The 25,547-nt window shown below is 43.9% G+C and overlaps 2 protein-coding genes across 3 annotated transcripts in view; one reads left to right on the top strand and one right to left on the bottom strand.

Annotated features, from left to right (window-relative positions):
* Positions 1–15,051, bottom strand: part of LOC115386132 (serine/threonine-protein phosphatase 2B catalytic subunit alpha isoform) — an 82,749-nt gene extending 67,698 nt beyond the window's left edge. Inside the window, exon 1 of the mRNA XM_030088346.1 lies at positions 15,033–15,051. The gene's annotated coding sequence lies outside the window, so the exon portion shown is untranslated. The remainder of the gene's footprint in view (positions 1–15,032) is intronic.
* Positions 275–23,424, top strand: LOC115386131 (B-cell scaffold protein with ankyrin repeats). Of its 2 annotated transcripts, XM_030088344.1 has the most exons (16): positions 275–322; positions 550–945; positions 2,404–2,540; positions 2,645–2,783; positions 2,871–3,013; positions 5,279–5,393; positions 6,085–6,281; positions 13,832–13,895; positions 15,014–15,220; positions 16,955–17,017; positions 17,913–18,076; positions 20,909–20,972; positions 21,108–21,137; positions 21,394–21,473; positions 22,421–22,455; positions 22,542–23,424. In XM_030088344.1, exons 1-15 carry the CDS (start codon positions 310–312, stop codon positions 22,451–22,453), a joined length of 1,845 nt encoding a protein of 614 aa, XP_029944204.1. In that variant the 5' UTR covers positions 275–309; the 3' UTR covers positions 22,454–22,455; positions 22,542–23,424. The 2 variants fall into 2 exon arrangements, with proteins under 2 accessions (XP_029944204.1, XP_029944205.1); XM_030088345.1 differs by lacking the exons at positions 275–322; positions 550–945 and adding an exon at positions 1,948–2,087.
* The last annotated feature ends 2,123 nt before the right edge of the window (positions 23,425–25,547 follow it).

Genomic DNA, 25,547 nt, shown 5'->3' with positions numbered 1-25,547 from the left:
TTTAACTTTGACAACCTCAGAGCAGGCAAAGCCTCACGCGGCCTAGTTTGGAAAACACTGTTTTAACCCACTAAACGTCTTCCACTTGCTAAAACCTTTTGTGAACTTAAAGTTTTCCCTGTAGCTTTACTTTATTTTTGAGAAACAATCCATCCTTTCAAACTTGTTCCTGATCACTCGAGCTGAACGCGTTTTGTTTTTACTGCTTTTACATATCAGGAAGCACACTCTTATCAGAGCGCCTCCTGACAATAGCCCTGCTGTTCTTTTACTGTGAGGTGAGACCTGCACACCGGCAGCACTGTGGAAATGAGTCAGACAGGTAAGCTATTCCCTTGACATTATTTATTCATCAATTTGTGATTACATACATTTTTTTACTTGGGTAATGTAAATGATTAATGCTTTCATAGGTTAGCCTCAATTTCCTGCAATGCTCAGAGCAATATTTTGTAGTTATTATTAAAAAAGTAAATCTTTGCAAAAAAAAAAAAAGACACTGCTAAAGTTTAGATGTGCTTGTTTTGGGGTTTGTTTTTCTTCTATCAGCAAAAGATTTGCTGATTATCTACGAGACGGAGGCCAGCAAATGGGCCTCCTACCTGCAGTCAGTCTTCACTGGTCCCATCTCGGCGGCCGGCATCTGCTGCCTCGACATTACCGAGGCGTCCTGTCAGGGCGACGGCTTCCTCGGGTTGACCCAGTACACCTGCAAGCTCCTCATCCTCTCCAAGGGCTTGCTGGAGGGTCTTTGCCAGAGCTGGCGCTCCTTTCTGGCCCAGGTTCTGACCCCCGGAGCCCGTGTGGTGGTGCTGCTCTGTGGGGTGGGAAGTCTGACACCTTTGCTGGAGGCGGTGCCCCTGAAAGGCGACGAGTGCCTGCAGATCTCCACCGAACAAGACGCTTCGTACTATGTGGCCACCGTGACGGACATTGTGACGAAAGGTACAACTTTTACATTTCCGACTAGCTCTCTTTAATCACTGACAATTGCTTGCTAACATTGTGTTTTTGAGTTTATTCTGTCATAGACAAACCATAATGTGTTATTTGGCGTTTGAAACCGGGGGTTTCTGGGACGCTCTCACAGACCCTCCGAGGTCCCCAATGTTATTTCATGAACTAGCCATGTGTGAAATTCAACCTCAGCTTCTCCACAACTTGACAACCTCGGCTATTTCGAGCTCATCAACATCTTTAAATCACGGGAGTGTCAAACCATTTCAGATCCTGTGAATCTTGCCCACGTTTGCTCAAACAAGCAGCGAATACATACGAAGCTCTACTGTGTGAATGATGTGTAAATTACAGGAAGTTATATTACCTTCACTGACTGAAAAAAAGAAAAATGTCTTCATGCGTGATAAAAAAAAAGATGAATTTTGAGTACACTGGTGATTTTTGTCTTTCACATCTTTTCTTTCTTTTTTGACACACTGTTACCTGAGAAGGAAACAACCGGATTTAAATGGTCCTGCCATAAAATCTGAAAAGTGACAGAATGCTCATTATTTGTGAAAATGTCTTGCAGCTTGCAAAGAAAAATTTTTATTGTTTTTTTTTTCTTCTTTTTTTTTAATGAGAGCCGTGTGCATTTAGAATTGACATGTAATTCGCTTCGGCAGAGGCTTCTTTGGTTAAACAGTGTGTGCATCGACGCCATGTCCTCACCCGCCCCGCCAATTATCCCCCTGCCTCCCTGCCTGTTTTCCTTCTTCTTCTCCCTAATTGCACTATTTGTATGAAATCATAAAGCGGAGGAGTGGGCTCGTATTTGAACAGGTGTGTGTGAGCAGGAGGAACGCTGGATGCAAATTTATCCATGACTGATTACTGACTGGGAGCCATGCAAATTTAAGAGCACTCTGCATCTTTTCATTGCACTGATACAGTGAAGAGCTTTCAGCCCGGATACCATCGACGGTTATAATTTAGCCCAGAAGTGGCCTCGCTATTCAGGCGGGATGGCGTCGTATTTTTTTGTGAGCACATACAACAGACTCGTGGGTGGATGGAGGTGATTTTTAATGAACACAGATGGGGCCGCGCACTTCATCGCTGGTTTCTGCAAACCCCATCGAGCCAAAGTAAACATTTTGTCACGGCCGAGCTGTTTTTATCTGTTCAGTCTATGTTTTATGTTGCTGTCTTAGAGTGGCTGTGGCTCAGTTGCAAGGTTGTGGGTTTGTTCACGTCTCGCGCTCGCCTTGTCCCGTACCTCTGTTTTACCGATCGCCTTTGGTTGTTGACAAGACGTCGGACGAGAACACACTGACGGACAAGCCGACTGACATCCATCTGCAGCACCGCGCTTCAGCTGGCTAAAAGCGCCTCGCGCACACATTTTGTAAACATCCTCTGTGCATAATTCGGCGTGACATTCGATGTCCATCCTTTTTCCAGGTGTGTCAGCCTCAAATGTCAGGCCCGAGACGCAGAAATCGCCGGGATCGGAGGAGAAGGCGGAGAAAATGCAGCCAGCCGGAGCTGATGGTGTCACATCCAGCATTGTGGTCATTCCTCCCAGAGTCCCCTGCGGGGTGAGACTCTCATCTAGTTCGTAATGAGCCGTTTTGGGGTTCTTTTTATACGGCGAGCCTCGGTGCTGACTTTACTGCAATCTGCCACGCTGTCTGTTTGGCAGAGCTCCACAGAGGTGTTCGTTCTTTTGAAAAATGAGGCGGCTGGCAGCAACATCCAGGTTGAGTTCATCAGAGTGAATCAGAAGCTGATGGTGAAGCCTGTCCGCTGGAATGAGAGGATCCTGCGTGTCCGAGCTCCAGGTGAAACTAAAATGCCAACAAATCACGGATGCATGATGAATGAAATGCTCTGTTTCGGCCGTAACCCCGCGTGTTTCTCTACTGCAGATTTCCCCCCGGGGAATGTGCGTGTGAACGTCTACAGTGGTGAAGTGCTGCTGAACAACACACAGCTGCAATACTACAGCAGCATGGAGGAGATCAGCTGCCTGCTGTCGAGCGTCGCAGACCCTGTAGATTTCATGTGTCAGGTAAAGCCGTTAAATTGAACATCGACATGTTGTCATTGCACCATGAACACCATTGTTTTCATCCAAAAAGCCAGTGTTTAGGAGGGGATTTTTTTTTAATCTCCAGCAAACCGTGTTTGCATTATGAAGGGTATTTAACATTATCTAAAATATGTATCAATTCACCCATCAATCTTCTTTCCAAGAAGACCCATTTCAGCCACTTCTATTAACAATTTTAACTCGTTTAATCTAATATGGTATAACATATGTTGATATTCATCAGGCAAGGAAGACTGAACAAATACAGAAATACTACTTGACTGAATTATGCAAATCGGTGTTTGTTTTAAGATGAATAGTATCAGGAAATAATAGCCTTCACAGCTCAAACCTGACCACTCTTTATTTGGTGTGAGTCCAATTACTTGAAATCCCAAAAATAGAATCCTTTGTAATAAAGTGTTGCAAGAATTTAACAATTTGTTTGAGTGTTGCTGGAATGAGTCTTAAATTTGTTTTTCTTTCTTTTTTGTTTTTTTGTTTTTTACACCCGACAACTGTGAAATTAATTTCTTTTTTCAGCTACTTTAAAGATGTAAATATACAAAGTGGTTCGCAAAGTTGCCTCATACCAGGAGTGTTTTCAGGGTAAACCTGTGTGGTGCTTGGGGGTTTTTCTGTCTGGCATTTGCATTTTTTGCTTCCCCCTGTAAACCACATGGGATTTTTTTTTTCGGTTTATTTTTTTCAGATGAATGGATGATGAAATCACACAGTATTGTATCGTGTTAGATTTTAGCAGTGATCATCGAGATTATTAGTTTTAACCATTATCATGGTTACGTGATAGTAGAGAGCTGAGTTGAGATCAGGGCCTCACTGTCAATGAGTCACGCTCTGCACTGCTTTATGAATCAATGTAAAGCACTTAACATCAAAAACTGCACTTCAGCTTGAGGCTACCAACACTATGGCCGTGCTCCGAATTCTAAGCGACGTTGAGGAGGCCGTTTCATTTCTACACCAATTCATACATTCATGTTATAAATTTGCAGGCTTTTTGGTGATATTTTATTCTATCACATAAAATCCACCAGCAACTCATGAGGTGGATAAATGAGACTAGATCGAACTAACTTCTGTACAACTTAAACTTCTACAGACAGTCACAGCTACACCTGAAGTATTTTTGGATTCACACCGAGTGGCTCAGGAAGAATGTGTGCGCATGCTGAATGTAAACACGAGCTGTAAGCAGTGGTGAAGGTGAAATCTGCGGTGCAGTTTGTTTTTGGCACAGCGCTAGCATTTTACTCGGGGTGAGTTTTGCTTTAGTTTTACAGATCCTGAAACTTGTGTAGCAAATTTGAAGAATATTTCCCTTAATGGTAGCATAAAAAAACAACAACCTTTGTTTGCTAATTTTATGTAACAATCTAATAATCAGTGAAAAAAATAGACCTTTAACAAAAGGGTGAGAGCGAATGTCTCGTGATCCGTCCTTGCAGTGATTACCACGATCATTAAAATGTAGATGTACGTTTGCAGGATTCTTTAATTTATTCCATGCCGTACTGAAAAATATCATATAAGCCTGAAAAGAACTTGAACAGAGCAGGTAGCGAATCTTAAAACATGTAAATTTGTTGAAATAGCTGTCAATCATTGGGCTTTTTAATGTGGGAAGCACATTTGCATGCCGTTCCCCTTCTTTCTCAGTTCTCAATAAAAGCAACTCCTCAGAAGCACTTAAAATGTGTTATGCTACTTAGTGACTCATCATTATGTAACCCAGTCACAGAAACTAGTCAATCACCGCCTCAGAAAACCTGCTCATGTATCGATCCCTGCCACGCCATTAGAGAGATGTGGAGAAGCAGAAAATGAATTGAATCAGCATAATCCTGCCCAGTGTTTATGCCAGCCGCTGTTTATGGGTCTCCTCAGAGAAAGTGAAGGGGCAGCAGGTTTCAGCCGTGGACATTTGATTAGATTACGTCTCTTTTTTTTTGCTGAACGGGCAGACTTGAGCGATGCCAAAAGACACATTTTGCCAGGAGAATTTCAAACTAAATGTCTGGACCGGGACTCGGATTTTGTACGTGATTCAGTTCAGTCTCGCGTTTGTGTTGCGCCTCAGTGTGCAGCCTGTCACCAGTGCCACCCCCACTGTGTTTAACTGCTGCTTTTGTTTGTCCAAAGGAATTAAAAAAAAAAAAAAGAAAGAAAAAAAAAGAAGAGAATCTACATGAAGTAACGTCATTTTTATCTCCGGCATTTCAGGCTCTTCAGGTTTCATCAGTGGACGAGCTGGATGAGAGGTTATCTTCCATGCTGCTGGAGGGGCTGCCCACCGGAGGCTTTCAGGGACTGCAGTGTGAAAACACACCTGACAGAGGTACAGTGCTGGAGAACTGCTTCACACTGAGAAGACATACAAAGAGAAGTTTTATCCAAACTTTCAGACTTATGCAACCGAAGATAACATCTAAAACTTTTATCTGATTGTAAAAGTCAAACCGTGAATGGTTTGCATTCACTTCAGCCAAAAACCTAAAACTACAGAACTTATACTGCCTGACCTTAAATCCAGTCACTGACTCATCTGTGCGGTGATTAATAGAGATTACATTTAAGTTATCTTTCATCCCCACTGATATGGAGAACTTGCTCACAGGCAGAACAGGGTCCTTCTAGCACGGAGCATATTATCCACAACAGGGGAAAAAAAAAAATACCTGCCATTATTTCTTGGCTCATTATGCGGCAGATTGATGGCTTCATCAGCTCCTGAGATTGATCCTTAACTTTGCTAAAAAGGGCAGAGGGAAACGTTGCCATGACAAACAGGTCAATAAGTGCCTCCGAGCTGTCTTTCTTCGACTCTCCTGGATGTGTTAGATTGCCCACGTTGCGTCAAAACACCTTTGAGTTATCACCTGGAGAGGGAGTGATATCAGGGGGTGGCGAGTTTGTTGCCGAGAATTTATGCGAGTGTGAATGCGCGGCCGCTCATTTCCAGGCCTAACCGCTCTTAATAGGTTTTCCTTTTTTCGCACCTAATCAAAACGGGCGACTGTCCACCGCAGAGCTCCACCACGCAGATGTTCCCTCGCTCCTCCACTTCGCTGCTCGGTATGGACTCAGAAGCCTGTCCGGCCTGCTGCTGCAGTGTCCGGGCGCCGGACGAGCTCTGCAGACGGCCGATCGCCACGGACAGACTCCCACTGACCTCGCCGAGAGTCACGGCCACAAAGAACTTCATGTCCTATTGAAGGAAACTCTGGTAATTACTGTTTATATATATATATATACATATGCAGCCTGTCTATACATTTCTGCAGTGATTTTAACTTTACTGGACTTGAAAATCATCATGTTTGTGTTAAAACAGAGCTCCACAGCCCCGACCCTGGAAAGTCACTGCTCTAAAGAGCCTTTCTGCTCCAACACACCTGATTCAAGTGAATCCAAGTGAATAGTTTTTTTTCAGGCTTTTCTGCAAAGCCACAGTCTGTTGACTGAGAAATAAATAAAAAAAAAAAAAAGCTGATGTCTCCAAGGTTGCCGACTGCAGCACACAAACAAAGGATGGATACAGTCCATACCGATGGCTGGCAGTCACCGGCATGGACTGTATTATCGGAGGAAATTCAACTGTCTTATTTTCTGTGACGGACAGGTTTCATTACCGCTGACGGCTGCGTCTGGCCATGTTTTTGCCTTCTTTGACATTTATTTCAGAAAGAAGTGCGACTTTTTGCCTCACTGCTGCTTCCAGCCCCAGTTCACACAACAACGACCAACTGAAAACGGAAGCGTCAAGATGCTCGACGAGGCTTTTCTGACTGCGGAATGTTAACAGTTAATCTAAGTGTTTACAGACTGGAATGAATACTCCGCGCACTGTTGTCACATTCCGCATCATTTAATTTGATCATCCCCGCCGCTCAGCGGTTTGTTTGATTTGCTCGATTAAAAGACAGTTGGGTCATTATAAAACTTTGCTGAATAGGAAGTTTACAATGTTTGCACATTGGATTCAATAGGAAATGATTTACTTCACCACATTTTTAATGTTACAAGAAGCTCGCAGTGCAACATGAATGCAACACAGTGAAGCATCCAGCTTAGAAGAAAACCCACCGCCTTTCCTCTTTAGTGTGGCCTCAACAGTTAGTCTGAATAAAAGTATAAGCACTCCAAGGCTGTAAAGAGTGACGAGTCCTTGATCAGAGCAATTACATAACTTTAAAAGAGCTGTTTTCATTATATTCAGCTAAATTGTTGTTTTTTTGGAAAGTAATGGCATATTTGATGTAGTAGGGGAAAAAAAAAAAAAGAATTTGCAACAACGCTGACAAGGTGAAAACGTAGCACTTTGCAACATGGAATTCTTGTCCCTGAAAGGTTGTTATGGGGGAGTGTTATGTCGAAGATTTCGTTTTCCAGAAAACAAACATCGCTCTGCATGGTTTTTGTGTGCAGGTCTGAATACGTCCCTTTGTCCTGAAGAGCTCGTGCATCTCGGTTGTCTGCATGGTCTCACACACCTCATGCAGATGAATGGGTTGTCATTAGGCCCTGCAGAGACCTGATAACAAATCATTCACTGAAATGACTTACACTGGAGCAGGGGGACGTCTGAAACCCGTCTAGAAGCAGAAGCCCGGGAACACCGTGCTCTGCAGTGCCGCTCCCTACAATAAAGACATTCATCAGAATGCCAATATCTCCTGGCAGCTGCTGATTTTTAGTGATTTGTGAGCTAATTAAAATTACCCATTGAACCATTATTGGTTGTTACAGAGCCGTCTGGACGGCATCTCAGCGGATCTGAGCGGAAATCTGTATTTTTCAGCTTCCTGAAGACGACTGAGAGAAAACGAGAAACGAAAACTCTTATCTTTTGGGCTGCACCAGTGTGGGATGCTCTTACCATCGCCAGAACAGCAGCTCCTTTATCAATAATGAAGAGAGCGGAGAGAATGGAAAGGTGGAGAGCACAGAAAGCGATCTGTGCGTCGGGGTTGACCTCGCTCCCTCCTAACCCGCTGTATTTACATCCAGCTCATGCCGCGGGATGGATGGTAGCTCCCCGCTTCTCCTCTCTCGTCCTGAGTGTGTATCCTAATGGAACACCCCCGCAGAGACTACAAAGGCCGTGTTTGTCCATGCGTGCACGATCGCTCATGGCAACACAGGTCGTCGGCATACATTCAGGCAATTAATGCGGCAGCTAATGTTGCGATTTTCTTGCCTAATGGCTGCCATTTTCTCCCGTTAATACGGAGGTCCTCATCTCGCCCCGCCGCCCGTTTCGTCGCGTAGACACTCGAACGCAGCAACAGCACGCTCGCCGCTCGCCCACTAATAAGAGGCAATCCATATATAATAGATCCCTTGTATGCCTGTGCATCCCTTTATTTGATAAACCTGGAGGACACTGGTATCATAATGTTCTTTCCGATGCTAATTTCATTTGGCAATGAGGACATTATCATTCACACACACACACACAAAAAAACAAAACAAAAATCCACACAATGCATAGACTGCACCACATCATTTTCAGCATGTGAGATGAACAGCAGAAACCAAATATAACACAAGAAATGAGTAGAAATGATAAAAAATGATAAAAGAGTACATGTGCCGCAACAGATGCTGTGTCTATGTGAAGAGACGTTTCTAAAGAAATGTCTTTTCTTCAGGGCAAGACAGACTTGAAACGCTCTCCTGGTGCTTTTGTCTGTTGTGGTATTGAAACAAGTAGCCATCATTCAGCGTTTGGCCTTGGTTACGAGCGCTCAGTGTACCTACACACGTCTTAAACCAAGGTTGTACCTTTAGGCGGATGTGTTACATCCGACTCTCTGAAGCTCGGTGCGCCTCTTTATCTTTGTTCTTTTAAAAACCATCGCTGTGGTGGATGCAACGCTTCAGCTTGTCCCCAGTATTAATTTACCATAGTGATGCCATGACAGTGGTCAATATTCACATGCTTATTAGCAATTGATGAATCTTATTTTTGCACCATTGAATCTGTCATGGATGGATGGATGGATGGATGCGATCTGAATTAAAGTATAGTCTAAAATCTGAAGAGTGGTGCTCCAAAAAGCCGAGTGGAAACATGAAATAGAAAGTTTTATTTTGCAGGACTGTGAAACTTCTCTTTTACAGACCTTGCATAAAATGGCTTCCATACTTTCGCAAATGGAAAGCAGTTCTTGCAGAAGCGAATGCGATTAAGACATGATTTTGTGTGTAGAGAATGTTTTATTGAGCAACTATAACCCTGAACAAATCAACCCTACTGTCAAACGGTGAAAGTCAGATCTGACTTTGAACCTGTTCCATCTTTGAATTCAGTCGGACCATAGGTTAGATATTCATTCATTTTTTTATTCACACAGAATTCTTGCCTCAAAAAAGATTGGAAAAGCCAACAAAATTATTGCTTAAACCGCTATGAATAAACTTTACTTGATTTCATTAAGCTTGTTCTCAGTGAGTGACAGAGAAAAACAAATCAAACAACATTCGTTTGAATATTTACACCCTTATTATCGCAAAAAAGAACACTTAATTTCTGTTTATTTTGTCAGCCACCGCTGTATTTTTAATATGTGTTTTGTTCAGCCTTCAGTGCCGTCCACATTCATTCAATAACCGACCTGGTTTATATGAGGGGCTGCTTTTTATTTCTCACAAGGTAGCCACAATCACCCAATGAAGGGACAAGTATTAAAGAAGGGCTTTTTTCCCATTCAAATTCCTCTCTAAAACTTGGAAAGAAAATTAAAAAAAAGACTGCTTGAAAAGCACAAGGTTGATCTTCTTTTTATCCAGACTAATCTACTTGTCTAAAACCCCAGAAATTGTCTCGCTGTGTTCAGGCTCAATGATTTCCATAAACTCCCTGAAGTGTTTACCTTCAAAAACATGATTTGGAGGCAGACTTTGAAAGGTCAGCATCGTGACAAACTGTTATTTTCTCAGGTCCCGTTTACACAACAACGTTTCAAGTGAGAACGCATTGCTTTTTCAATTCTGGAAGGTTTTTTTTTTACTTTTACACAGCAGTGTTATGAAAAACCACAAGTTGAGTCTGCGACACGTTTCTTTCAATTTGAAGCAAAGAGCAGCCAAACATTCACTCATTGACTTGCGCATCTGTCCTCTTTCTTCTTTTTGTCTTAATGACAGCTTTCAAGTTTCGCTGACGCCTCGGGGTCGACCTATCGAGAATTCCCCCCACCCCCCCCACCCCCTCCAGGGAAATTTAGACACTCCAACAGCTGTTGCGAACGCATCCCCCTTAGCAACACGGCTAAATGAGAGCGACGGCGGAGCGAGCAAGGTTTGATCTGATCGCTCTTGCGAGTCCCAGCTGAAGCCGGCAGTGAGTCGGCTGAGTTGACGAGGGGGTGGTGGATGGGGTGGGGGGGGGGGCAACAGAGTCAAGCAGAGGTCTCCCCACAGGGACCTCAACAAGCCTCCACAGCCTGTAACATAACAGTCAGGTCAAACACGCTAAAGCAGCTGACATTTCTTTGCGGTTTGAGAGGGTAATTAAATTCAACTTGACGGCTAAAAGCGAAGCACCTAAAGCACCTAAAGTACTTAGCTTTGGCATTTTAGAGCGCTTCTAAAAAGTCATCATTGTGACGTAAGGTTTTGCTCTCTTGCTCTTTCTTTTTTGAGTGTGGCAGTTTCATTAACTTGTCTGCAGTGCTTCCCCCAATTAATCAATTCATGATGCATCAGTGATTTGAGCGTCAGCATAGCGGCGCTCCGTCAATAAATCCTAGACGGATCGGTCCTGGGCTCCGCGCACAGGCTGAATCACTCACAGGCCCTGCGTCAGATCCACTCGTGCGCCCTGGCACTACACTTCTTTGTTAATTAGCTGTGAACTGCTCCAGAGGGGAAAAGCTGAATTATTCAGGGAGCGCATAACTAGAATACAAATATAGAAAATGCTCCGCTGTTATCTACAATGTTTATGTCCTCAGACTGTAATATTGTGCTAGCTTAATTACCGACACGAATGTTCCTAGTCCTTATTTAATATTTTAATAGTGGGGCATAAATCTGGCTGAGTGTCACTTGGCATTTCGTCGGAGTCCACACTCCTACCGCAAGATTTCACTGTGTGCTCTCAGATGTAGAGCAGAGCTCGATAAATACAAATCAGCTTTCAACTGTGCTTCTCCAAAGCCTACAAAGAGCTATTTGTGTGCCGCATGCTGTGTTTGTGTACGCTGTAGTCCTATTCAAACTCATCCACGTCAGATGCAGTGACATCCTACTCTCTGGTCCAATGATTTCTTAATTCCTCAGAATTTACTTTGCATATTATTCTTGTTTGGATGGTAACTGCACTGTCACGATGGGCAAATTCCAGAGATTTGCTTATCATTTGAATAATACTAACAATGAACTGTTTTCTTGTGCTAAGCACATCCTGGTTTAAATCATCAGTTTGATGCCGCTTCAGAAATGCCTTGGTTATACCAGATGGATCTCTATGATTATTTTGCCAAAAACACTAAGCCTTTTTTTTCCTCCCTTTTTTGTCTTTTTTTAATAAATCCTGTCCTGAACTGTTTCAACAGACGACTGAACATGCACGCCACGTAACTCTCTGGTGTGAGTGAGGATGAATAGTCTGAGTGCCACATCTAGCAGAAGCATTAAAACTGATATAAGACACTGATAACCCACCAAGAGCTGATCAGAAGTGTCTCTGCTTCAGTACAAAATTGAATTCATTTCAATTCCAAAAGCTGCCTCCGAGAGAGAAACAGAAACAGCAGTTCTTCTTCTTATATTTATGATGGTGATCATGGATGCTTCATTCACTGCAAATGTCTGAAGGTCTGTTCACCATGTCAGTAATCAGTGTTCATCTGCTCATTATTTAATACTCACTACACCATCTGTTGGTATAAAATGGTGTTACACCTCTAAATATCACATCTACATCGTGGCTACAGTTTGTTTTTCAATATTTTTCATCAGTTTATCTCCTACTCTGCTTTATCAGTCAATCCAAGATAACTAATGGTGATGGCGGGGACTCAAACTGGTGACTTCTTGCCGTGAGATGGCGGTGCTAACCACTACACGACCTTAACTCTTCGGAAGATTAAAGCATCTGGAGCTGGCCGTCCCTTTTCCCAGAGCAGGCTGGATTTTAAATGAGCAGCTCTTGTGTGATGGGCTCAGTGTTACACTGAACAGTCTGCCATGAATCAAACACTCTTGTCCTAACAGCACCATGCTACAAGGCAGCCAGCATGCCGGAGCGGCGAGCCGAGACCAGCCGGCTCGCGAATTGACCATTTCAACATGTCGAGGAGACGGGATTCTCACTGCTTATTATTTACCGGGGACGTGCTCCCCGTTTCATCCGAATTACTGCCGCAGCGGTGGAACTGAGTTTGTCTGAGACGCCCGGGGGCTCCTGCAGCCGCGCACATCTGTAAAAAGATTTAGCATCCGCGGTTAGCAAATACCCCGGCCTGTCCAGAAATTACCACTGAAAAATAGCACTTTGTGTTCAAGCAGGGCATTTGATATTTTCGAATTCGATATTCAAACAGAGGTAATTAACCCTCCTTTCTACCTGTTGGGCCTCTCATGAGCCTCCACTGTTAAGTAATGCATTCATGCCACCCAATACACAATTTGCAGTGCGAGGAACAGTATAATATTGTAATTGAGTCATGATTGGATGTGTTGCTTGGAAACGGCACACAGAGCAGGGCAAGTTGTATGGAGGATATTTTGATCTCGGTGTCATATATTCTGTGGGTTTATGTTATTGAGGGCCGACACTTTTATTATTCAATCCAGGATGTGTCTGCTTATGCTGAGAAAGGAGTCAAATCGAAGGCTTACTTTTATCATATGAGCTGCTGATATATATATATACACACAAGTCGCTGTGTTTATTTGCTTTAAATTATGTGGTGCTAAAAAAGAAAACAGAATGACCTTACCGCTGTCTCACGATTGAGAAACACTTTTTTTTTTTCCTTCGAGGCAACTCGTCACATCTCCATCAGAAGTTGAAATCGTCCGTATCACAATCTAAATACGGACGCAGTCTGATATCAAGCCGAGGGTCTCGAATTGCTCGCTAAATGATATGTTTGGACTGAAAGGGGAGCATTGTCTGATTTCATAATTACCCTGATCATATCCATGTCTGTCCCTCAGCGTGCGTCTGGCAAATAGGCCGACTCTGCGGCAGCTTTTGTTGTCAGGAGGCGGGGTGGGGGGGTGGGTTGGCGTGGGGGGCTGATTTACTGACTGACTTTATGCTGAGGCACCAAGCAGGCCGACAGCACACCTCCCTATTCCAGGCAATGGGGTTGAGATAGTTTCTTTTTTCATATACATAAGCTAACAGACTGCAACAAAAAAAAAAAAATCTCATTTAGTAATCTGGATGTTTGTCACAGACATGAAAACACTGAATATTAAAGTGTTGCACAGAAGCTGGGAGGCTGGTCAGTAGATAGTCATCTGTGCTTTTATGCATAACTCCGAGAGGCAGGTAAGAGGAAAAATTAGCCGACAGCGAGGATGCAGCGAGAAAGTCAAGGAGAAATTCACATTGCTACTACTCACACAGGATCGCGTTGTCTGAAAACCTGCACGGAGTGTACCAACACCGAGAGATCCGCCGCCACATTTCAAACTTTCGCCTCCACCACAACAGATGAAACATTGTTTCTCCCTTGAAATTGCCTCCCTTCAGCTGTTTGTGTGATTTGGACGGAGGAATAAAACGCATCTTTTTATGCTCGACCGTTGCAGAGCATGCTCACCTCGGGCGAGGACAGTGGCGAAGCCAGTGTGTACGAGATGATGTGCAACACAGGTGAGTGAGGGACTGATGGGAAATGGAGGGAGGACAAAAGGAAGCCAGTAATGGAATTGCTGGTTGTTTTTTGTTTTTTTTTTTCCCCCTCACTGTATCATTATGCCGGCTTGCCGTTCATTTCCGACTGCTGAATAGCTTCCCCTTGCTGATGGGGACATCATGTAGTATGGTTTCCGATCAGCTGTGAAATGACAGCCACAAAACCGGCTTCATTACGACACCGAAACGCTGCACTGTAGAAACACCAACTGAAACAGTTTGGAATCCGGCTTTTGCAATGTGTTTTATTCCATATTTTTATATTAGTGCATGCAGAAAGGATGAAAAAGTCATGATTTCAGCAAACAAATAAGCTCACCGAGGCAAATATCACTGAAAATATGGTGATGAACTCACATGATGCTGTTGTGGAAAAGTAGAGGCAAGTTAATACGGTGAGAAAGTCAGTTAAAACATGACAAAAAGGTAAAAAACACAGTAGTATTTAAAAAAAACCTCAGCAACCAAGCCACTGCGCAATGCACAAAAATAATGTGAACTATACAAAGATTCTTCTTAAGTAGGTATAAAAGCCCTCAAATAAGTAAAATTTGAGCTAATTGACCCAAAAAGACACTAAAGGTTTACAACAAGGTTCACAATCAGTCCAAAATGCACGTTAACCCTGGAAATAAATGATTCGTAAATCAGTTCTTAAAAATGTTGTTATAGACACATCATTAAGATTTTTAGGGTTTAAAAGTCACTGTTGAGGTGAGTAACTGTGAATAAAACTGACAGTAAAACCGATTTACAGCCTCTGAGTCACTGTGAAATATTTTCGCTGTGAATTTTACTTGAACTTTCTTTGTTTCATGTGTCCTCATGATTTCGTCAATGGTGAGCTCCAGACGATGAAATCACCAAATTCTTGGCAATTTGATACTACAAAGAGGCATTGTGATCTCCTCCCTTTTCTTATGGAAAGAATTCCTACTTTTTAACATTGGACGTAAAAATGAGGCTTTGACATAAAGAATAACGGCTTGATGAGTTTTATATTTCAATTTTTTTGTTTGTTGACACAGATTAGTCAGGTGCAGTTAAACAGTGTAGGAAACACTTTTCCCTCCTAGATGCACAGAACATGCACCGAGTAGAGGAGGAAGAGGAGGAAGAGGAGGAGGAGGAGGATCTCTACGCACCCCTGGGAGTGAATGATGAATACGACACCATCCTGAACCCAGCCAAAGTGGTGATGATTGCGAATCGCCCACCGGCGCCCACGCCTCGGCCTGAAAGCACCCAAGCCAGGCAGGACAGAACCCCCTACATCGCTCAAGGTAACTCGCTACAAGTGGGCTTTTACTTTTCCCACAGTTAGATAAAAAAGAGGGGTTTTTTTTCGGGGGGGGGGGGGGGGGGGGGGGGGGGGGGAGTGAAAATGTTGAGTGATGTGCAGTATTTGACGAGGAGCTCATCTGGGAGGGAGGGCCGGCCCCGCTGAATGGAGTGGAGAGGGGTTTTTTTTCTTCCGCGATTGCGGCTTTGTTTTGATTCCATAAACCACAAGAACACAGTCGCTCCCTGCTGCAAAACAAATAAAAGCGCGGGTGTATAGAAGAGAGCATATTCGCCTGCATCGAAAGCCACAGTCGCTAACTGTTCAATTTCAGCCACGTGAATATTTCATGAAGACGAAATATCCAAAAGTGACTGGCGTTATTAAGGCTTATAAATCATTAAAACAGCTGTGACTTCCCTTTTTTTCATCCTGCTAATGCAAACAGGAACACATGCATTCTCAATTAATTGTTATTCCCAGAGATAATATTACGCCCGGCCGTCCACACAGAAATGATTAAAGCATCTCCCTATTATGCAGCTTTTCATTGAGCCAGCTTGTTTCTGGTGAGCCAACCCCCCCCACCCCCCCCCCACCCCTCCAAATGGGACTACCAAAGCAAAACAAGAAAATTGAGAGCACCGCCGAATTCTCCATTTCCCATCCATCCCCTCGGTAATAGAGAGGAGAACTACTGGGCTGCCATCTGCAACCAATCTTGGCCAGACCAAGGCCAAGTCAGCCAGAATAAGTCATTACACATGTTTTCCATCGTCCTTGTCCCCAGAGCGCGCGAGAGAGAAAAGGAGAGGGATCCTGAGGTTTCCATCTATCGAGACAGCGGAGCTTCAAGCCGCACAAGGATCACATTTTGCTCCTCACTCCCACTGCCGCAGTGAGGGATGTGAGAGGAGAGATGAGGATTAGGAGAGCAGCCAGTTACTGGAGAGCGCTGCACGAGTGGAAATAACGAAGGGGGCTTCTTTTGTTACCAGCGAAGTCTCAAGACCGGAGGAGAAATGTGAATGAGAGTCAGTCCAGACGGGAGGGGGAGGGGGAGGAGGAGGCTCTGGACATGTAAACTCCACAAGGAGCGAGGCACTTCTGACTGGTTGTGAATGGAGTCCAGAATAAAGCTGTCGCTATATTAGGAGCAAAGGCAAGAAAAGAAAAAAAAAAAGAAAAAAGAAGGGAGGCTGTGTCTGAACATAAAGTGGAAAAGAGGGATGCTGTCAGGGAGGAGGCCGTCAGAGGTGGGGTTATCTTCCAGGGTGTGGATGTTGAATTTCAACCCGGCTCCACCGTCTCTGACGGCTAAACAGTGTGTTCTTTCATTCTAACCATTTAATTATCAAACCAAATGTGTTCACAGGGCGTCAGAACCGAAACCGCAGCTGAATATCTGCCAGGCAATCCGGGCCTCCATACACTCTTCGCTTCCAGCATATTCGGCTTACGTCGTGTTTACAGTTTGTGACAGATGAAGACTTGCTTTGGTTGATCAGTTTCCATGAGGTAGTCACACTTGGCTGGAGGGTGGAGAGGAGCAGACGGTAGATTGAGAAATGAGTTTATGGCTCCATCTTGTGGGGGGGGAGCAGAAATGCAAGATGTTTGAAATCAGTTCTGACCTTTGCACTGAATTCCATGTTCAGTAGGAAACGATAGATGATGATGATGATGATGATGATGATGATGATGATGATGATGATGATCTGCCCTGTGTTTACAGTGTTCAATAAGAAGAAGTGCCCACAGGGTGGAGCTGATCTCTATTCACTCCCCAGTAAACAAGGTGAGGGTCTTTACTCAACAGCGTCCACCTTGTGACACGAAGACATTTATATAATTAAGCTTGTTGTCCTGAAATATCTACTGTTTATCTTATTTAGTTAGTTTCCCAGACGTGCTACCAATATATAAAAGCAGGGCAAATGCAAGACAGATCACAAACATTGACACCTTCAGGCAGATTTCTGTGTCTATGAAGCAGAGAAAGATGAATATTTGGGCCCCTTGTAGCATAAACAGCAGTGTTTGGTTTTTTTTAATGACTCCAGAGCTGCTGCTCCAGCCGCTTTCCTTTCCTTACTTGGTGAAATTACCTGATATTCCAGGTAATCGTAGCCCTCTCCCGCTTTATTAAATTAATTAAAACGCTAGTAATCACCGTGGGGAGATGATTCATTATGGAGGCTAAGTAATGGGCATGCAGGCGGTTAAATAAGGGATTAGAATGAGCAGGTAGCATGTTTAAACACAGCCAGGTGCCAAGACGATTAGAATAAAAAAAAATTAGCGCTGGAGAGAGGGGGAGAAGTGCTGCATTGAGCGCCCACAGAGATCCAAAGCATTCATCTGCCTTTCTGTTCTCTGCCGGTGACACTGAATGGCGGGTCTTTAGATCAACAGGCACACAGAAAATTACTTTCAACCCGCGCTGACATTACAGATGTGCGAGGAAAAACTCACAATACGGGGCCAGCCCTGACAAAGAATGCCACCTGGAGTGGCGTTATACCGGGAACGAACAATTTAATTCGCGTTCGTATTCACCGGGCCCACTTTGTTAACACGTTGTCACACGCTCGGTGACGATTTTTCCGCCGCGCACTCGGCGGACCCCCCGCGGATTGTTGTCTCAGCGGAGGCTGCAGATGTTCTTTTGAGGACTTTGTCGCTCGTTGCAGCGCAGGGACGGGAACGCAGCCCGGCTCCCACCCCTGGCGCCCCGGGCCCCAGGCAGACGCAGGGGCCTCAGCTGCTCGCTCAGCTCCAGCAGAGGGTGAAGGCGGGCCCGCTCTCTGCGGACGACCGGCAGGAGGTGCAGGGGGGCGTGGAAGCCAAGCAGCAGGTAGGGCGAGCGCACGCTGGGACCGCACGCCACGCCAGCCGACTTGAATAAATAGGCTGCGTGCATCTGCGGCCATCTGTTACTCGTGCCGTGTGTCAGGGCGCTTGTAGGTGCTGTGCAAAGAAGCATCCATCACGCTGGAGGTCCCACAGAGGAGGGAGGGAATCAAACGAAAACAAAACGCCACTGAATGTGCACTTAAGTGTTCCCCAAGAATGATCCTGGAGAGCTGCACGCACCGCAGCTCCAAGACGATTCTGGGAAAAGCGTGATCATCAAAGCTCTGCAGCGCCTTAATGGCCCAGAAGACAGTGACTGAAGTAATCATCTCTTGACCTCCCTGCATTGTTGGATTGAACAAAAAAAAGAGGGAAATATGCTCTTCTTTTAATCCAGAACCAGTGTTGGCAGGAAAATAGAATTTTTACTGTTCATTTTTTAATTCAGCTTCAAAATGAAAGTGAATGTTAAATAGTTTTTAATGAAACTGTGCCATGTCCCACATCATCTGTCTTGAGAAAGCTATTAGTGTTCTCATAAAAGTTAGAACTTTAACACTATGAAGTTATTCACTCAAATAACTGCAGGGACACTGTCAGCAGCTGATAGATAATAGTCACTCTGTGACGGTAAACAGCAAAGAAGACAAAGCAAATGTATAATAATAATGATAACATTGCCGTTTCAGAATGAGATGCCTTCATTGACTTGATTGAGGGATGAAAATTAAAAACTGTCTCATGTTCAGATGAACAATCAGATGTAAAATGACAGGATAGATGTTGTATTTGCCGTTAACATCATGTAACAGAGGAACATTAGATATTCAGCAGTAACTCCAGGTTGATTTCGGTTTAATCTTCAGATATCTTTTCTTTTCTTACTCTTCACTTTATCTGCACCATCTCTTAAACTCCTAAAACTCCTCCATTGTCCTGCAGAGTACACTTCAAGGTTACAGTGAAAAGATCAATGCAGCTGACACAGAGTTATCCGTGCTGAAGCTGCAGATCTTTACCGACCGAAGGGTGATTAACTGACACGTCTGAATGCCTCCTGCTTCTGTTTCAAAGACATGATGGATTTCATAGTTCTATACTGAATGCAGCATTTTTTTTTTTAAAACAATGACACAGGTTAAGTCATGATGTTTTACACCGCAAGGAAGAATACGTAACTACACAAGAGATCCAAGCAGAGCTAAACTGATGGAACGAAAGAGACAAAAAAAAGCATGGAATCATTTAGAAAGACCTTTTATGGATATTTTCAGTTCCTCTCTTGTACTGTAAGTGGGCGAATTGCAACAAGTGAGCAGGAAAGAAGTGCTGAAGACCCCTGCTGGACAGGAGGGGGACGGCAGGCATTGTGCAGCTGGACATGCTTGAAACAAGTGCAGGAGGAAAAGGTGAAGCCAACAAGGCGGTGACGGAGTGCTGCGGTTGTTAATCTGAGCGGTAATTGACAGCGAGGCGCTGGGCCTCCATCTGTCTTAACCGGCCCCTTTCGCAGGAGACATTTTGGCATGACACAGTGGGAAATAATAAAGCAAATGATGGGTGAATTCCATTTACCTGCTTCAGTTTCAAGCTGGCTCACTGTCACACTGTCGTGTGTTATTAGTTGCACTTGCGCCGCTCCTACTGGGACAAGTTATGAGCTCCTGTCGGCCGTGCATACGGCTGACTTCTCAGGATATTCTCTCTTTTTTTTTTTTTTTTTTTTTTTTGAAAAGAGCCCGGGCCGAGCGGTTAATACGCTCGTCCTCTCCTACTGTAATACAACAATAAAGAACATTTAATGAGCCGTAATGACACATCCTGAGCTGCTGACATCAAGCGGCTGACCTTCAGGTGAATTTATGGCGGAAGACACTGAGGTTAGTGATGTGTGGAGCGGTGGGAAGAAAGGAGTTGCTCCTCGGCTCCCGTGCTGCATGAGTTCACCTCTGAGAGGCTTTGTGGTGTAGAGAGTCAGCAGAGATCAGCTCAGACTAAAGCGTGCTGAAAGAGACACAGAGTAAACATGCGCCAGGAGGTTCACTAACATTTTGAATATACAGAAATGATTATAAGTGAATGAAACGTGTTAAATTAATAATATTTCACAAATTGAGCCAAAAGCCAGAAATTAAAAAAAGGAATCTGCAGTTCAAAAGTTTCTTCAAAACTAGTTCCAGTCTTTTCTATTTGACCCTCTCTGGCTGTTGTTGTGCTTTTTCTTTTCTGAAGCTTTTCCAGCAAACGCGAGCGACCGGCTTGAAGACCTCCTGATACACTCTCTTCATTTTGGATTGCTTTATCTCGCTCCCTTCTGCGCCTCACTGTTGGTCAGATATCTCTGAAATGAGAGTGGCGGGTTCCATTCTCGTGATGGAGTTGCCATCGTGACTCTTCCACATCACTCTGAGTCAGAAGGAAAAAAGCCCTAAAAATGGAGTTGAGTGAAGTTTGTGTATGTATGGTTGAAAAATGAAAACTAGCATTACAATAGACAGCAAAACACTCGGCAGAGTGAAAACACTGGAACAAAACCACCATATTTAATATATCAAGTGCGCATGAGGAAAGCAAATCCGACTTTGACAAGTAGCAACTATGATTGCTGTCATATCAAAAGCAGGAAAAATGTGTCTTTTACGCCTCTCGGTTGTTGCATATTTCCACATTACTTGCATTCTTTCACTGGACCGCAGTGATTTATGTATAAGGTGTGAGTCTCTCAGTCTCCCATTATTCTCGACACAGAACAGATAAATCAGAACTCCCAGAAAGCGTCGTCTCCTGGACGCTCTCTGATCTATCATTTGTCTAATAATATCCGTCTCCGCAGGAGAAGCTGAGTCATCTGCCGGCCAGCAGCTCCAACAGCAGAGCGGACGACAGCGGCGCCTATGGTAAATATTCCTCCGTCCTGAGTGTTGTCCCAGAATAAATACCACACACACACACACTCAGTCTCACACAAATAAGCAGGTTACAAATGGACGTATCAAACTGAGTACTGTAAAGAGAGTCTTCTCTCCCCACAGATAAAATCAACGCCGTTCATCACGCGCCAAGTGAGTGTTTAGAAACTTATCTCGCCGTGCGCAGAGAGGGAACCTGTGTTTGCATGCCTTTGTAGTTTCTGCAATCCCAGTTGCAGTGTTGGGGAATTAATCCTTTGGGAAGTAGTATTTAATCAAATCCCCAGTGCCGTGTTTTGATCTAGCGAGTTTCACTAACACTAAATGAGAGTCCTTTATTTCCTCTGCGGTGAACAATTCTCCGTTCAGCTGTGCATGTTGGATAATTCCCCCCCCGCCCCCCCCCCAGGTTTCGCGGGGAATGAAAGTCGGAGAGGGAGCCCACCGGCGGAGCCTCAGTTTTGCAGTAAGCCACTTAAAGGACAGCAGGTATGTTTCTCTCGACTGCCAAGTGACGAGTTTGGCAGCCGTTTGCCCACATACAGTACGATCATGTATAAAAAAGTAAATCCCCTATATACAGTCAGCTCAGCAAACATTCCCTTTTTGAAGATAATTGTGATATTCTTTTTAAATCCTTCTTAAAAATAATCAACACAGATTTTTTTCTCCCTGGAGTAAGTACACAGACTTCTGGCATCAGATGGGGCTATTCCCCCTGCAGGAGTCATACCTTCCAGTCTCTTCTCTATAAGATTCCTTCAACTGCAAAGTGTTGTGGTGCGATTTGAATCCAGTCCTTCACCCCATGTGGAATCTCTATAAGTCTGATGGAGTTTGTATGTTTTAATATAATGTGAAAAACAGTGAACTTGTGAAAGCCTTCTTGAAGTTGTTTAGTATACAGTGAGAGTTGCTGTGACTGAAATAAAAGGAAAAGCTGAATACATCCTATGAAATTTAAATGAATCACACAATCAGACTGTGAATCTTCCCTTTATTCTAGATGTATTTCAAATGAATTGAATTATTTTAAGTCTTTTGTTTTTTATTCCATCTTGTTTAGGGTTTTTTCTTGCATATATGCTCACTTCAAGCTGCAGTTTGGCCTCAGCTCAGCGCCTGTAGGCGGGATGATGCCGCAGAATGTATTATCAGAGAGAGCAGCAGCGACTAAATGCCAAATGTTTAAATAAGACGGGTCAGCCCTGTCACTCCCTTACAGGGTTCTTGTAATATATCCCACTAATTCTGGGCCGTCTAGATGTGGCTTTGTACATTTTTGTAAGAAATATATTGTAAGACAGAGTTAAATTTTTCATGTGACAAATTGAAATGGCGTCAAAAAGGATCTATACTTGCGCACTCGTGCACGAACGAAGGCTTTCTGCTCTTGTTGAGTCCGACAGTAAACGTCTCACGCCATTATTTTACAGGGAGATGTCTGTTGGAAACCTGAAAAAAGGTGAAGGTGAGTAGAATATAATATAGGCTTGAATCCCCTCATTCCAGGCCTTCTTTCAGAGCTGAACTCGTCTACCGTGTTGTGTTTTTCAGCTGCATCTCACAACAAAGACGCTTTCGCCACTTCACCGTGATCGGCTTCAAGACGCCTTCGCTGTGTTCGCATGATTTTCTTTGTTTCATGAATGGTTGATCAGATTACTTAGCTGTACGTACCGGGCAACATAGAGTTAGTTGTCTCACCCAAGGACAAGGTGATGCATAAAAACGACCGGATGGGGAATCAGATTGGATTGTAAGATGACTTCTGAACCACATCCACCTCTCATTCTCACTGCATCTCCCAGCTTGGCTTTTTTCTGCTTTTAATGATATTTTTCTTAATCTGTGATGTTTTAAAGGATGCCACCTTAATAAAAGTTATTTCTAAATAAGCCATTCATCCAGGTTTTTAGAGCCAACATTCTCATGAGCCCTGGATGGTTCTGTTCCCCTGTAGAGGGCGCCACGCCTCTAGATATCTGCGGCGCCCAGGCACAGTCTGGAGCAGCCATGACATCTGGTGAGCACAGGAGCACCTGCTGACCTCCTGTTGGCTCCGAGGCAAGCCGCGGAAGAAAATACATCCATACATGTTTATGAATGTAAAACGGAAAGGAAAAACACTCACGCGGAAGGTGAGAGCATCAATGAAGTGCCTCTCGCGGCGCCCGACGGCCAAACAGGAAACACATGTGGAGGCTTGGTTTACATGTCAGGATTAATCTGCAAATGAAGCCCAGAAAAAAAAATCTAAACTGTAACACTACCAGATCTGCTTTGTGATGATGAGCAGAAATGCTTACATAAGCAGGAGACAGAAATTAAAGTGTTGGGTTTTTTTTCTTTCTTCATTTGGTTCAGGTGCAGGCACGTTGTATAATTCATTAAATAAACCTCAAGAGGGCCTGTTTTAAATCACTGCCACTGATTATGGGAGGGAATAAACGTTTCGCTGTATATACTTGTCAAAATTGTGAATTTGCTGTGATTTACACAAGTATTCAGGGACTGGCACCGGTGCACGTCCCGGTTTCTCTCTCACACACAGACACCAGTTTGTTGGTACAGTCGTGCCTGTGCCTGAATGAATGAATAAGAGCTGCATGGGGAATTCAGTGAATGCATGGCTAAATCCAAGCTCAGTCTTGAAACCCAGGCAGAGGCTGAGCTGTGTGCCAACAAAGCAGCTGGGTACACGCCGGGCACATTTTTCTGTTCAATCATGCTCTTTGTGAATAATATGTATTAATGCCGTCCCTACTTAGACCTGCCAGTTAGCCTTTGGAGATGATCCGGCTTCAGGACCCCATGGCATTTGAGGCATATGTTTGCCTGTCACCTGCTGAGCGTATTTCAGCCCGTGTGTCGGGCACGGCCACGGAGATAGGGCCTCCGATCACGGCGTATGCAAATATCCCAGCGTCACCACAAGGAAGCGATTCCCCCGTCGCAGGAGAGACAAGGAGATGGAGAACTTCAGCGGCATGTGTCGCCCACATCAAACATGCTGGTATATGTGGGCAGCACTACATCAAAGACGAGGGATCAAAGCCTGAATGCATTTCAAATCGCTCCGCTGTATATTCGCCTTGACACAAAAATCCTCCTAATACTTCAGCAACGTAAATGGTTTAGACGCCGATAATGGCCGTGTTCAGTTGACCAGATTATCATTTTCTATTGTGACTACTTAAGCAGCTGATTGTGACATTTGTCACAAAAAGGTTTCATGTTTCCTCTTTCATTATTTACATTTTGGGGAAGTGGGGGGGGAAACATAGTTTAAATGACCGAGTCATATTTCACACATGAGAACTTCAGAAGGTCATTGAAAAAAGTACTGATTGTTCGAGTTGATCATTTAAAAAGCACAGTAAACTAACTTTGACTGATTAATTTAAAATTCAGATTTCGGCAATGAAGTAAATCTGCCTTATTTACAGCTTCGTCCCTCTTGAGATCATGAGGGGCTGAAGTGAAATCTAGATTATGAGCAATGGCAGGAGAAAACCTGGACGCCACCTCAAGGAATACACACGATTCAGATGGTGGGAGGGAAAATGTAGCACTCACATGCACAGAGAGAACATGCAAACTACACAGAAAGACTCCCTCAAAAGCCCAGACTTGAACATCCTCTAGTTGCAAGGGCATTTTCAAAAGGTGGTCTCTATTTATTTATTTATCAAATTATTTGATCTCTTATTAAATTGGAAAATATGTTTCCAAAATACCTGAAGTGCAATTTAACATTTAACAAATGTTTTAACGGTTAAAATTTAATTAAGATCTTCCTTTGGCGATCATAAAAACAGTCACATGCTTTTTTGTTACTATTTTGACTGTAATTAATTTTTGCAGTCACAGCCGAAACAGCTAAAAGCCACAAAGCTGCACTTTACAGCTAACTGGTGCCAATTTGAAGATAAATGTTTGTGGGTTCGAAACCATAAATGATCCATTTCATCTCGACACCGCTTCATCCACCTCGCGGTCACAGCGCCGCTGAAGCTGATCAGGAATGCGGTGAGACCTTCACACCTTGGAGAACATGCAAACTCAAACCAGGCACATTCTTAGTCGTCATCAACAAGCGAGCTTTGTGTGCTCATATTTCACCGCACGAGCTGAAAAGTCCGCTAAAAAAAAAATCTTCACAAACTTCTTGGCTGGATTTGAACTTCCTCTTTACTCCGGCGCCGGGCTCGGTTGGACAGTAAAGAGACGGGATTATACAGTCAATGCATCAATAATATTGTTATGACACAGCTCTTAACCGGCGATGGCCTTTATCAATTGAAACATGAAAAGCCAAGCTGTCGCCTCGGTCGTCTGCTGAATCCCTCCTGCATCCCCGCGGCAGCGCCGGTTCCATACTGCTGCAAAAAACACTGGCATGACTTATCAGGGATAACTAGCCTACTGATGGAGCATGCATAAACACAACCGCACAGAACCTCTCCGCTACGCGCCTCCGTGTGCACACAACACACACACACACAAGGTAGCACAGGGAGGAGAAAGGAGAAAAAAAAAAAAAAAAAAACAGGAATGTGT

The sequence above is a fragment of the Salarias fasciatus genome, chromosome 3 (assembly GCF_902148845.1).
Source record: "Salarias fasciatus chromosome 3, fSalaFa1.1, whole genome shotgun sequence".
Lineage (NCBI taxonomy): Eukaryota > Metazoa > Chordata > Actinopteri > Blenniiformes > Blenniidae > Salarias > Salarias fasciatus.
The sequence above is the reverse complement of the archived record's forward strand: the minus strand, read 5'-3'. Positions and strand labels throughout refer to the sequence as shown.